Source organism: Suillus fuscotomentosus, assembly GCF_016647785.1.
Source record: "Suillus fuscotomentosus strain FC203 chromosome Unknown F5891scaffold_49, whole genome shotgun sequence".
Classification (NCBI taxonomy): domain Eukaryota; kingdom Fungi; phylum Basidiomycota; class Agaricomycetes; order Boletales; family Suillaceae; genus Suillus; species Suillus fuscotomentosus.
The window spans coordinates 309,061-323,770 of NW_024539561.1; the positions used below are offsets into that span (position 1 = coordinate 309,061).

At 43.6% G+C, this 14,710-nt stretch overlaps 4 protein-coding genes across 4 annotated transcripts; 1 reads left to right on the forward strand and 3 right to left on the reverse strand.

The window, feature by feature from the left end:
* Positions 1 to 3,693: 3,693 nt before the first annotated feature.
* F5891DRAFT_894659 (uncharacterized protein) lies at positions 3,694 to 3,927 on the forward strand (the record flags this gene model as incomplete). The annotated part of the gene is made up of 2 exons (XM_041373350.1): positions 3,694 to 3,805; positions 3,848 to 3,927. Coding segments are annotated over 2 exons (192 nt in total), but the record flags the coding sequence as incomplete, so codon positions are not given.
* Positions 3,928 to 6,021: 2,094 nt separating this feature from the next.
* On the reverse strand, positions 6,022 to 6,420 carry F5891DRAFT_1243752 (uncharacterized protein; the record flags this gene model as incomplete). The annotated part of the gene is made up of 1 exon (XM_041369770.1): positions 6,022 to 6,420. One exon carries the CDS (start codon positions 6,418 to 6,420, stop codon positions 6,022 to 6,024), a length of 399 nt encoding a protein of 132 aa, XP_041222720.1.
* A 430-nt stretch (positions 6,421 to 6,850) lies between these two features.
* F5891DRAFT_982935 (uncharacterized protein) lies at positions 6,851 to 7,262 on the reverse strand (the record flags this gene model as incomplete). Its single annotated transcript, XM_041377273.1, has 2 exons — positions 6,851 to 7,101; positions 7,154 to 7,262. 2 exons carry the CDS (start codon positions 7,260 to 7,262, stop codon positions 6,851 to 6,853), a joined length of 360 nt encoding a protein of 119 aa, XP_041222721.1.
* A 3,794-nt stretch (positions 7,263 to 11,056) lies between these two features.
* On the reverse strand, positions 11,057 to 11,554 carry F5891DRAFT_1192325 (uncharacterized protein; the record flags this gene model as incomplete). The annotated part of the gene is made up of 3 exons (XM_041367592.1): positions 11,057 to 11,334; positions 11,384 to 11,479; positions 11,530 to 11,554. The coding sequence occupies 3 exons, from the start codon at positions 11,552 to 11,554 to the stop codon at positions 11,057 to 11,059; spliced, it is 399 nt and encodes a 132-aa protein (XP_041222722.1).
* Between the last annotated feature and the right edge of the window lie 3,156 nt (positions 11,555 to 14,710).

The window sequence follows — 14,710 nt, forward strand, 5'->3', positions numbered from 1 at the left end:
AAGCATGGGAAAGTGTACATGCATATACATTGTGAAGCACGGGAAGTGTGCGCGCATGGCACACATTGCGTGGGAAAGCTGCGCCTCATATAGGGATAGCTGTGGATAGCACACAGAGTGACACTACAAGTTCGTGTCATGTACTCCCTAGGGAAAAGTGCCATATCAGACCATGAGAGGCATGAGTCTCTACAGCAGGCTGGAGAAGGATGTGTGATAGGCGGTGTTCATCTGCCTATAACTAGGTTAGGTGTGTGGATGTGACTTGTGCATGAAGGTCTGATAGATAGTTACTCTGAAACATTCAGCATCAGAGCATTTTCTACTGATTTTCATTGGAACTACTATCCACAGTGCAAAGGACTGATGTATCAAGTGAACTCACAGCTGTTTCAGTCATTATTTTAGACTGATGACCTGGATTCATCCACCCATAAATATGAATACAGAGTGTCAAACAGGAATGGAAAGTATCCATTCAAGTTGCAGAACTTGTGCAGAATACCTAATTTATCTGTTCATGAAATCGAGGGGAAGATATGCTAATACAGTCGGTCAGAATAAGAAAACTCAGCTTATGTGAAACACACTTAACATATTAAGTTGCTGGTAATGAGACATAATTAACTGGCACAGTGCCAACTTGGGAGTCTTGCAGACAAATATAGAGTATAACATTTAGATGCAGCTCACTTGCAATTTCTGAAGGCAGTGCTACCCCTCCTGCTGTTCCAAAGTAATTTTACTCACTTAAACTAGTTCAAATTATGAAAGGATTGTGAAAGAGATAGCTGATGTAGTAAAGTTGTCAACACACCTCTTTTCCGGATGTCAATGCTGGTGATGACTATTGCAGTACCAAAAATTTCCTCAATAAGTGCTAACTTATTCACCCCAGTCATATAACACAGTAATAGTAGCTGCAACTATGGAACAACAGTCAAAATAGAGTGAGATGTCACCAACAAGATAGGCTGACTTCTCGCTACAAAAGCTGACAACACAAATGGAATCAATTAGCAGCGACCAACTAGGGCCATTTGAGATCTGGGTCATGCTTGATGGATTGGCGTCAGTGAGTGAGTGGTAGAATTGATGAACAATAATACTTGTGCTGCTAGTAGGTATACCACCACCTGACAGTTCTATCATTGAAATACCATGTGAAGCGGTATCAATGAAATTTATGTTGGCAACACTGAAATTTCAGATGGCACAATGACTTGAGCAAATTGTGTGCCTACCAAAGTTAGATGTCATTTTGCAGCAAAGCTGCACACTGCATCCATCATAAGTTATTGATACAAACTCTATGTTTTCGTACCTGAGCCCGCAAGGTAACCAAATTGGGATGTAAATTTCAGATGAATGAAAGCTACAGGCCCACAGCAAAAGAGGATATATTTCAAAAAGCGGTGCTCTGACTTTTCGGTAGAAAGATCAGCTGCTCAGCATGCTAATAATTACAGTGGTGCATCAATCTGACATACGCAGACCAGCAGGAAGTAGATCCAAGTTGTTGTTTGCATCAAATAAATACACATTCCTATGAGACACTACTAAAGAGAGCATCAATCAGCATAGAGGATGTGTTGAAAGCTATTCCAATTGTATTGTCAAACTTACTAATCCTCTAGTAGCCCCCGTTCACTCATACAGCATATGAGATGTTTGTTCATGACAGTGGTTCCACACACGAGACACACAGTGTTCTGAAGGTTTCACTGGACAGCAAGTGTCTGTTGAGGGATGGACGGTAGTTGGGCTGAGGAGTTTTACTGCAGAAGTTAACATAGAAATTATGGTGGGATGTGTTCTTTAGGAGCGAGGGATCCTGTGCAGATGAGATTGCTCCTTTGCATTTCACTGAAACTATATTTCCTGAACAATATATTTGATAAAGGATCAAATGTCTGACATTAATGAGGAAGGAAAAGAACACCACCTGCGATGTATTGAATGGATAGCTCTCCAAATTTCATAAAGATGATACACTTATGCCACCCCTTCTCACTTGCAAGTAAGCCTTTATTGTGTCATAATGATAATTTCTTGACCATCACAGAGTCCCTGACAGGACATTGGAAGACTAGTAGGTGGAAGCATCCTGAGCTTTGATGTGGCTACAAACAAGTGGATCTCATTCAAGGGAGACAAGAGTAGTATTGCCAGTGTAAGGATTGTGTTTCTATTGAATAGGGCATCAATGAATAAAATTGTTACAAATAAGCATTTTTGTGGGGGCCGAAAGAGTCATTTTCAAGCACAAGGTGACGAAGGCCACAACGGACAACAGTTACTAGTAATCTCAGTCAAAAGGTCTTGCCAAGTATCTGACAGACAACATTTAGACATGGTAACTCTGCTGCACACTCCATGCCATTGAGGTCCAGAATCTTGGCTACAAATCATCAAATATCAAATGATGCTCAACAAGACCTGAAACTCAGCTCTTACCCATATGGTGGACTGTGACAATAGTATCTCAAATGGCTCTGTCTCAGAATTGCAGTATGAGGCTGTTGAGAACATTGCTGCAGCTCTTGATTGTGACATCTGTTTTGTTAAACTTGTGCTTTCCAAGCCTTATCCTGATGCAAGAGACATTGAGTGTCAGGAGATAAAGTGGTGGATCAACTCACAGAAGCTCTTCATTTCAGAGTAATGGGTAATAGAATCAGCGCACTCCAGTGTTTGCTGCGCTATCTTACCATATATCACTATTGTGGATTGCATCTTGGGCCATATTTTCGAGGGCAGACCATGAGTATTATCATCGCAAGCTGCCAGATCGAGAATCATCTGTCATGAACAACCTCGTTAACCTATGAAGGCAAGGATATTGAAAGAAGCCTACCTTGGATGCACGAATGAAGATATTGCATAGAGATGGACCTATGTATGAAAGTTAGGCATATTTTGGTGCAAAACAGGGTGTCTCTGTCTACAGTTGGTACCAAGGTCAATCCAATCCAGATGAACCTCAGCTCTAATCCATCTGGAAAACAGAGAGTTAGGCAGTGCAAGTCATGTGAGCGAAGTTGAACTTACATCCAAGAATAAACCGAGGCTACTCTTGCAATCTATAGATGATGAATGTAATGGCACCACTAAAGTTTCCGATACCAATATAGAGGGCCATGCCAATGCCTCTCTTGTACTAGCCAGAAAGATTATTTCCAAGCCTTCAATACTACATGTTAGCCCTGATCATGGTGCGACTGATAATGACATACCAAGAAACCATGCCAGGAAGCACTGCATAGCTTCTCATGACAATACAGAAAATCCCAAAGTACTTGATACCACTGGGTGCAGTGGATATATTAATCAAAAAGCCAATGAGACACATAGTAAGGCTGGCAAAAATGAAAGGGGATCACACCTTTAACTTGTCTGAGTAGTGCACAAAAACGAGCAATGTGAGAGCTAAATGGAACAGATTACTGTATGAGATTGCAGATCCAGGTAGAATACTGACTTGCAGCAACATAGGGTGGTATAATGATCAGCTGGCTGACTGGCATGTTATATCTAAAGCTAAATACAAAATGGATCACAATATTCCGCTTGTGACAACAAACATGTTGATGATCGTTCTGGCACAAATAATGTTAATCATCATCTCAAAGACCTAGTGATTGACTCATGGGAGAAACAGGGTGATGCTGTACACTGAGAGTGCTTCAGATGATCCAGATGCAACAATACCGGTGTCCGGAGGTCATTCTAGGCACCAAGTGGGGAACTAGTGTAGATTGTTGGAGTGTTGTGTGTGGTATGTTCACCAACAATGGCTCAGAGCGTGTTGCTCAAATATCATAGATATTCAAACTCATAACCAGAGTCATTGATCCCACACCAGGCCCCCGGAACAGCAAAGATGATGACCACATCACCCAGATCATAGAGCTTCTGAAAGAATTCCTGAGGTCAGTCATGAACACTGATGTGTCAAGCGGGGGTAAAGATGAGTGGGGCTGATAGAGGTGTTGCCAGAGATTGTAGATACCATATATTCACAGTGTGTGGGATCATTCAGATTACAATTTAGGTATCTAGAAATTGTTATGCAAGGCTTGTCAGCTGTTGTAAACTGTACGGGATATGGAAGCAAGAACACTCTCTGAGTCTGAAATAGCCTTCTCTGTTGAAGAGTGTGCTGCAATATCTGTGTGAGTCCTGATGTGGTTACGATGAATAAGCAACCAGAGGGTGTGATGATCCTGCCTAATGGCCTTCCAATATTCTGATGGGTGGTCAGAATCCTGAAGCATCCTCTCCAATTCAGTCATTATTGCAGTTCTGATGGCAAAATCATCTCCTCCAGTTGATGTGGCCTTTCCACTCTTTCCAGTCCTTGTGTCCGCACATGACAGCCAGCTGATGGTGACCCATATCAAGGAGTACCCATCGATGGATCTTATAGATTGTGACTTTATCCTGTAATGTCCATACATGAGTGTGAAAGTAACAACAACAAAAGACAAACACCCAAAACAGCTCTGGTAGTTCTAATTGCAATCATCCCCTTCTCCTTAGCTTTGGCAACAGTCAAACCACCTGGTATATAGATTTATGTAAACTTTGTCTCTGCATAGAGCACCACTGATTTGCGATCTGATGGTATCGTCAGTCAAGATGGTCAGAATTTGCCTGGGCCAGTAAGAACACAAATTCTGTACATATCTTCTGTGGAGAAAAGTTTGCTGATGCCTTACTAAGCATTTGAATTTTGGGTTGCCTACTAAATTATGTCAGTGCTACTTCTTAATAAAAGAATAAGACAGAAAGCAATTAAGCTGGCCACAAAACTCGACTGAAACCAATTAGTCTTGTGTCATAGAATAATGCACATAGTAAGTGTGCAAAGTTGATGTTACACCATATACAGGCCCAGAAGAAAAAAAGTAGGATAGGTATATACACACAATAAAATGATATGGTACAAATCATTATTCAACTTTTGATATAAATGCACAGTATTAGGCAGGGTGGGTGGCAGTGGTGGCGTGATTCAGCAGAGTTGACGACATGATTCTTAAGTGAGAATGTTGTGAATTGCGTGTGGTCATGATGCGATGAGATGCTGGTAAACAATCAATAAAGTAATGGGTATGCATCGTGAATGTGGAGGTATGGCCATTGTCGATACTTGACCATGCAAATACAGGCTATAATTAAATGCTCGAGAAATAGACAAGACCAATGTAGAGAATCATGCCTCTCATGGTGTGATATGGCACTTTACACTAGGAGTACATAGCACAAACTTGCAGCATCACTCTGTGTGCTATCCACAGGTATTCCACTATGAGGTGCAGCTTTCCCGTGCAACACGCGCCATGCGCGCACCATTCCCACGCTTCACGATGTATACGTGCGCGCGCGTTCCCGCGCTTGAGCGCCCTATAGTGCCAGCCATCCAGAAGCACCCATCCACTGTCCACCAAGCCCTCTAGTGCATATATTTCTATTTCTCTCATTTGCATATTGTTCCGTCTTTATTTTTATCATGGATTCTCACACATATATATCTTTACATACCTACTCGGTAGCGCTTCGGCTCCGCATTACAGCACTTAGACGCACTATATAAGCGCCAGCAGTACATAGTACTACTTACTTTTCCTACCACTTACTTTACCTCCCAATTACCTGTTACTACTTACTTACTACTTAGCAGAACAAAGTAGAACTCTATTCCTTTACATCTCGCACTGACATCTCTTGCATCATATTATCACTTAAGTCTAGTCTCTCTATCATTTCCACACGCGCATGTGCTTTCCCGCGCTTCGCGCTAATACGCGCGCATGTTCCTGCGCCTCGCTTCAGCGCATACCTCTAGATTTTTGCTGCACTCGCTTCCCCTTTAGGGTCAAATGCACTTGTCTCCTCAAGTAACGCAGACTAGGCAACGCACGACCTTACAACATTTTTAGATACAGTCAGGAGCTCATTTGTTCCTCACAGTGTTGTTGTTTCTACACCAAGGAGATGGTGGTTTGTGCATGTCATTTAGAATCGTCCCACAAAAGTCATGTTCTTGCCAGGGAACAGGAAGAGGCGCTTCAAGGGTTGAACCCTTTTAACCTCAACTTCGACCTCCTCAACCTCACTATCAACCATGTGATGCTTGATGTGTTTCTCCTTCTTTGCAGCAGGCATCATCACAGGGTAAGTCTTGATATTATTGTATGACCATGTGCAATTGAGTGGGTAAATGCCATTGCATTTTGCCAAGTCTTGGAGACGACACACATCCAAACAATAAAGAGGGATTGGACCCTGATCAATGATGGTATGGTGCTTGACAGGTGTGACGAGTTGTTGAAAGAGATACTTATTGAGTTGTGGGAGTGAAAGGTGACCTAGTTGTTGACAAGACTCATGAGATGATGATATTGGTGATGGCATGGGGACAGGTGTGCTAAGCCACACCAGTAGTCACTTGAGTCTAAGTCTGTTGAGACTCAATCCTTGACTAAATAATGAGGACTTCAGCGAGCAGCCTCCCATCACCAACATTTAACGAGGTTGCTTCACTCTATCAACCAGCTCACTTACCCTGCCCTAATATTTTTATAATGGGTAGCACATGTTTACTTGTTAGTGTCTGCGGGTGGCATAACATCTCCAGAGCCATGTTCCAGTCTGAGCGTTTGAGCAAAGGTTTGATAGCCTAACTCCCGAAAGCTCCCACATACTAGCTTGATGTGAAAAAAAACTCAGTACTTGATTCAATGTAACAATTTAAGTACACCATACATTAAGACAACGATGAGGTTCTGATGAAAGCTGCATTCCTACAATGGACCTACATCTGCACTTTAGGTAACTATGTATCTCAAATTTCCATTAGTACAACTCTCATCACCTCGGATTCCAACTTTAAAACTGCTATGTCACCTCTCACATCCTGTAAGAGAATCCGAGTACAACTGTTGCTATCCATACTATCTTGGGCCAATTTGTAGGTGGCATTCAATGAGGCCCCATGCACCAAATTTTTCACAGTAACATCCGAGACTTCAGATGTTAGGGTACCCATCCTGGCCTCTATGCTCCTGAGAGTGTCATTCTGATAATGATAACTATCTTTGTAAGGTCAACATCATGAGATCAGTCAGTTCAACAATGCAGCACGTACTTGCATCAATAGCAACCATTGTAGTGAATTCACTGAGGGAGGTGCTGTGGCCTGTGGAGTAGGGTAAGCTGAACACAAAACTGCCCATGGGTGCTGTTACCATGGGCATGAGTAAAACTGGTACAGATAGTGCCAAGCCTTAAATAGATATGAACAAGATGTAACATTAGATACGGCCATGGTGACTGGTGTATTATTTGGTGAAACTAATTGAACATGTACTAGTGAGACTCAAAATAACTTCCAAAAACTTTTGGAAACTCATGTAGAGCATGGCTAAACCTTCCAACACCACCTAAAGGCATCGAGAAACTTGGCTAGAACAGTGTCCAACAGCTGCAGCATAGGCGGCATAACATATGCATATGAGCAGACTTCAAAGCACTTAGGAGATTTCAATGCACTAAGGATAAAACAAATATATTCATAGCTAGTTAATGCACTGACATGTAATTGAATAATGATGGAGGGAGAGAGGGAATCAAAGCTTTCTGTCTGCTCAGCATGCCGTCTACTCAGCATGCCCTGGCTCCCTACTATCCTCCCTCGAACATCCCTTAATCCTGGTGCACTCAAGTGCTGGCTCTAAGCTATGCGGGATGATGCACATATTGGCGCTTGAAGCCATGGCTTGGGCCCAACCAGGCTGTGAGGAGAAGTGCAAATGTATTGGGGACTGGCGTGACCGAGCACTGTTAGGATGCATAACAAAATGTGTGCAACTGTGAATGAATGGCTGTAAATGAGTGTAAACAGGTAGATATGAGTGAGAATGACTGGATATGAGCAGATATAAATGTGAAATGAACAGATAAGAGACCACATGTGTGCGAGAGTGACTGCAAACCCAGAGTGGCTGCATTAAAACAACAGAGATGCATTGGCTGCATGTAGCAGGGGATCGGAGCTTTGGTGGATGTTACTGACAGTCTGGTGGAGGTCAATAAAGGCTTGGCAGATGTTAGGCTACAATGGTCTCAGAGGTGGAGGTCAACAAATCAGCACACTGATGGTGGTGAAATTCAAACTCCAATTCAAATTCTGACAAATCAGTTGGAGATTGGATGAGCTGATAAGAGATCACACTGTGAATTCTCCAGCACCATGCCTCATTAATCCACACATAAAGACATCTTGAATGCTGTTGATCAGGCTGCACTTGCATTAGCCAAGTTGGAGTATCAGGATATCCTCAACAACTGGTCAGACTTTGAGTCTGACACTGACTCTAACCTGGACTCACTTTCAACTTCAGATGATGATGATATCAGTCTGTCTTTTAGCCCCCATCCCCCATCTCCCCTATGACAGGGGTTTCAGATTCTTCCAGTGACGAATCCGATAATATTGCTGCACCCTATGACAGGCTCCAGGACATCATTGCTACTCGTCGTGATGAAGTCAAGAGGGCATGTGTACTCCATAAGCCCAATAAGCACCTCAGCTTCATATGCTGGTTCACCATGAGGAACACTGCCCTCACCTGTTCCGGCAAAAACTTCATGTCAACCCGGAGATCTTTGACAATATCCTCAATCATATCTCTGATCACCCTATCTTCCAGAACCAGTCCAACAATCCTCAGCTCCCCGTCTCCATCCAGCTTGCTATTATTCTGAATTGTGCAGGCCACTATGGCAATGTCATTACTCTCCAGGATGTTGCTCAATGAGCAGGCGTGAGTGTTGGGTCAGTGGTCAATTGCACTAATTGTGTGATGGTTGCAGTACTTAATGCCTATGATCAGTTCATCTGCTTTCTAGCAGGTGACTCTGAGGATAGTGACCTGGCTCGGAAATTCGCTGAGTCACATACTTGTCCAGAGTGGAGAGGTGGCTGTCTAGCCATTGATGGCTCAACCATGGATCTGCTCACTAAACTTGGTTATTATGGTAAGACATTTTATGATAGGAAGTCCAAGTATTCCCTTGGCTGTCGGGTATTTTTTGTCCATCTTCATGTACAAAATTTAATTTAATTTTAGGGCAGTCATCTTGCCCCACAACCTCCTGATTGTCGACTACTCTCTTGGTCACCCTGGGAGTGTCCACAATGCATTTGCTTTTCGGTCTACTTGTCTCTATGAAGAGCATGGTGATCTTCTGCCTAATGGTCATTGGGTTTGGGTAGACAGTGCCTATCCATTGGAACCATGGTGTATTGCCCCTTTCAAGAAGCCTCACAATGGATGGCTAACAAAGAACCAGAAGACATTTAATTATCACCTCTCTAAGGTATATATATATTTTTTGGTAATTTTCAATTGATTTACATTGATTTAGATTCATGTTCGTGTTGAACACACATTTGCTGTTTTGAAGGGAGAGTTTCAGTCCCTTTGAGAGCTCCATTTCAGGATTCAGTCGGAGAAAGACCTTGATTTTGCTGTGCAGTGGATCAAGTGTTATATCATCCTGCACAACATGATCATCTGCTTTGAAATTGATTGTCACAAACAGGATAGAACATATGAGAGTTCTCTAAAGTGGGCCCATAGAGAGGGTGAAGATTACATTGCTCAAGAGTTTGAGGCTCCAGATGGTGATGAGGTAGTTGGTGACAGGACATATGAGGGCACTCCAGGTCAGGCTACTTGTGCAAAGCTGATGGATGAGCTCTTTGACAGTCCTCAATCTAATGCACAATGTAAAGCAGGATGAGGATCATATTGAGATGTACTACTTGACATGTGCTACTATCAAATGTACAACATATATATGTACCTATGTAACACCAACTTGAATCAGAGCAGTACCAATGAAGGCAGGAATGAGAACAGTGTAGGAGAAAAACATACATGCAACAACAAAAAATGAAACATATGATGGTAGTACAAATAAAATGATAGCGACAACACACAACAGCAACAACAAATGAAGTGCAACAATGACAATGATGACAAACGAATCACATGGCTCCATCCAATGCTGGGGTCCTGTTGCCCTGCATCATCTGGTGAAACTGTATCTTGAGCCAGAGGGTCTTGGCCTCCTTGTCGAGCACCAATGAATGCGCTTGATGCACTTGAATATCCGTCTCGCGAAGGTGAATCTTGACATCTTGTTGCTCCTGCAGATTTTGATGGGAGACAGTGGCTTGGGAGGCCTCATGCTTGCGAGCACTGCGAAGCCATTCATATTTCTTCGAGTCATAATGGTGTCCACTCTTCGCATTGAGCTTTGCAAGGAAGCATTGATGCTTGCTATCATGGCATGACATTGCATCGGAATGCATGCTCTCAATCTCGTCCTGAACGTGGCCTACCTCCTGCAGAACATCTGACTTGGCTTTCTTCTTCTTTGAGCCCCCTGTGCTGTTCAGCAGGGAGGTCTGCAGGGTGGGCGACATATGGTAGTCCGATGAGGGGGTAGTGTTGCGAGTCGTCAATGAGGGTGTCAATATACTGTGGGACATCTCTGATGACAGTTTGCATTGCCCCACATGGCTGGATGGCTTCTGTGCGCCAAATGCCAAGTGGCTATTGTAAAATGATGTCAGTGACTTCACGGGAACTTGGAATAGGGAGGGAACATTGGGAGGAGGGGATGGAGATGTTGGGAGCTGGCATTTCTTCCCTGTAGCTCGGGGAGGGCTCTCTCAAGCATTTCCATCATAGTCCATCATCTCATCACTGTTGAGATGTTCTAGTGCATCTCTGAGGGACATGGAAAATAGGCCCATGCCCTCTGAATACAAGTCATTGTTGTCATCAGCAGCTCCAAAATCATTGCGGATATTGACATCGGGGGAATTATAGAGTCTAGGAAGGTGAAAGAGAGGACAAGGGGGGGGTACCAGTGTTTGGGGAGGGGAATGCATTGAGGGGCAGATAATTGATGGGGGGTGGATAATTGTTGGGGGATGGATGTGTTAGAGGGTAGATATGATGCACTGGGAGGCAGGTCAGGCATTCTGGGAAGCCTCTGAGAAATGTTCACATTCAACTGCTCGTTGATGGGAGGTCAGTAGAATGTTCACGTTCAACTGCATGTTGACGGATGAGGTCAGTGGAACATTTGCATTTGACTGCTCATTGATGGATGAGGTCAGTGAAATGTTCACATTTGACTGCTCATTGACAAATGAGGTCAGTGGAGGATATGCAGAAGGGGGCAGATTGGGGGGCATATATGCATGGGAGGACTGAGCAGCCGGTATGGAGGGACCAGCCCCAGCCAGCCCTGCCATGTGGCTGGATAAGCGAATACAGTGCACCAGTGTGATCAACACCTGGCTGAGACAAGTAAGTCTTCGCCACCATAGAGGGGTTGTTGTGCCAGATGGAATCAAGATCTGAGAACCAAGGAAAGTCCACATGAACAAGTGCTACAAAAATCAATCAGCCACAGACCAAAGACAAGGCATGAGGGACTCACCTAAGAGATTTTGCAGACTGTCCATTGTGTGGCATAACACCAGCACCCATGGCCATGAACCTGCCCTTGTGCTTTTTGTATTTTGTCCTGAGTCTTGATGTGTTTAATCAACATATGCGAGCACAAAAAAAATAAGAGAGGACTTACCCTGAGATCTGATTGGAGACTGAATTGCAGAATTTCTTCAGATTTTGATAGTATGTGGCGCCATTGTCATATCACGTATTCCGGACCTACGTCCAACAATATTCCCACACCTCATCCGGACCTTCGGACACCTTATCCATGTCTCCAGTCCTCTACTCATCCAGATCCCTGCACCTCTGCACATCCAGATCCAAATCCCTTTATCTCTGTACATCAGACCTCCATACCTCCACAGCTAGCCTGCTTCATTCATCCTTTGTCCTATCACCCTAATGACATATCCCATACATCCATGCATCTCATCTGGATCATATCTGATCTGATCTGATCCAATATACAATAAACTACTTAATCCATTTCCTGTACATATAACATTAACACAGCCTATCCGGTATTTCCTTGTTCCAGGTATCTCAGTTATACTTACTACTGGTATGCTTACTGATCCATTAACCTATGCTTCATTTCTGACTCATGTTTGATAACTTTGCTTATGCTTCATACATAGCCTCAGACCTTTGCTTATTGATCTTTCTGATAGTCACTTAGTATATAAACTCTTGTATATGTCCTGTAGTTCCTCAGTCTGAATATCATATTAGTTCTCACACTAGATCTCACTCTAAGTCCTCATATCAGTTCTAGTCTTCCAACTTAGTTGTTATCCATCTCAGGCCTAGGGAGTTTCTCCCTAGGCCAGAGCTCTGCTTATCTGATACTCCACTCATCCACTCATCCGATCCTCTGAAGTTTCCGGAAGTCCATCTGGATCTTTCCCGTGGTCCTCTGGACCTATTCTGCTTCGGATGTTGTCCTTGCAGCCTTTCCTCTATTTGCTTCTACTTGGGACAAGTCCCAAGTAGCCATTATACATATCTGTATCAGAATAAAACCTCATTTTAATTTCTGGAAGTTCCTCTGGAACTTTCCCACACTCATCCGGAAGTTACTTGCACCCATCTGGAAAGTCCTTCTGAAGTTTCCTGCGCCTTCGGACGTCCTTCAGACGTCCCTGGACTTTCTTCAGACACCAATCTGAAATTAAGGGCACATACTCAGGTAAGGGGTGCAGCGCACGAGCCAACAGTCCTGCTGAGTGGCAAGGACAAAGTTGGGTCTAGCTAATGCCTAGCTGCTATGTCTAAACAGACATGTTCGACCCTAAAGGGATTTACTACTAAAAAGATGATAGATATGTGCGACCCGAGAGCGCGCTAAGCATGGGAAAATAGCGGACAAGGTATGTGTGAGGTATAGGAATGTATCCAAGGCATGGGAGCGTGCGGCCGAAGGTGCAGAAAGTACGGGAAAGCGCAGACAAGGTATAGGGAGGTTAAGGAACGAGGTTTCAAGGGAGTGAGGGCAAAGGTATATTGCAAGGTAAGGGATCCTAGGTATAGAGAGGTATAAGGAACCTAATAGGGGCTAAAAAGCACGCACTACTAGGGACTACTTCGAAGGTAAACCTATAGGTGAGGTATACAGTATGAGGGAAGTGTACAGTCCGAGAGAAGTGCAGTAAAGTAGTCCAAAGTATAGGTAACTTATAGTGTCTAAAATCCCACTCGGAGTAGGAAGGGATAGGAAATATAGTAAATATATAAGGACATGTAATAAGGCTGCAACACATTTTACAAGCCTCGAGGTAAGAGAATTCACATACCAATGGGGTTTGGATGGACTATGGATGGACGAGGGACTTTCCTAATGCATTTCCAAGGGATCCGAAGCATGGGAATGCGCATCCAATGTGGCTGATGCGTGGGAAAGTGCGGATAAGCGGATGCACAAAGTGCGGGAAAGCAGGTTCGGTTTAGGACAAGGGTTACTTGCAGGACAAAAGGTGGACAATGATAATGAAACTAGTAGTGTCCTATACTCCTTGACACGTATGACAATACCCTGTTTGCTGCCCAGTGCGGGTCCGAGCATCACACCAAATAAAATAGGATTCTGCAATCAGAGGGGTGAGTGGTTAGATAGTTCACCAGGGCGTCAGTGAGGGTAGTTTTGCCCTGCCATTGAATTGACATCTTGGGCCCTGATGCGACTGCAGGGCTGGTGATTTGTCCTTTGAAGGTGGATGCTCGAGGATCCATTGCTCTTGAGTGCACTTGAGCATTGGGTTGAAGTCATGCGTAATGATGAACACGTTGGCGAGTAGCAGGCATGTTTTAAAACTCTGCCATGCCATGCCAGACTGACTTTGAATCAAGGCTGAGTTGCTTGAGATGTTGGAAGGTTCTAGTGTGCTCTACGCCAGTTTCCAAAAGTTTTTGGAAGTTATTTTGAGTCCCACTACTAATTGACCACATACATATTACTTATATGACATGACAACAATCTATATTTGGCTCAAAGGCTGAATGCACTAATGTACTCAAATAAACGGAGATGAGTATCCTGAACGGCCATACATTGGCAATACCCCCTCCATGTTCTCCATATATGGCAGCAATGTCGACACAAGTATGACTATGCATCCTGACAGTGGTTAGGGAATTCATTAATGGTATTTTAAGCTTAAAAGCTATGACATGTCAGATAGTGGAACTACTGGCAGATGCTTGCTCATAGTATTCACCCCACACAAGGCCATTGAATTACATATACTGGTACTATAGAGTCACAACCATAGCCACTTTGCACCCTTGTGGGTGTGACCATGTCACCTTTAGCTTCATAGCCCCTTGTGACGTGTGATGCACCTAAATTAGCTTCGTCCCAACCGTGACTGATATGGGTTTGCAACCACCTTCTCTCTTCCTTTTGGTGCTGACATAGACCAAAAGATCCTCAGGTCATTGCCTTGGGCCATCTGACATGGGCATTTTCCCAATGGATATGAGAGACAGGCAGCTGCATCATATATGAGTTTAACCTTTCCTCAGCATATCCATCATTTTTGACCCATCAGAATGGATCTCATGTGTTATTGCTCAGTCTTTTATGTTGACTCATGCCTACAAGTAGCCAGCCTCAGTGTTCCTCAACCTTGCACATTCAATGCGACATTGACAAGTTATGACATCTC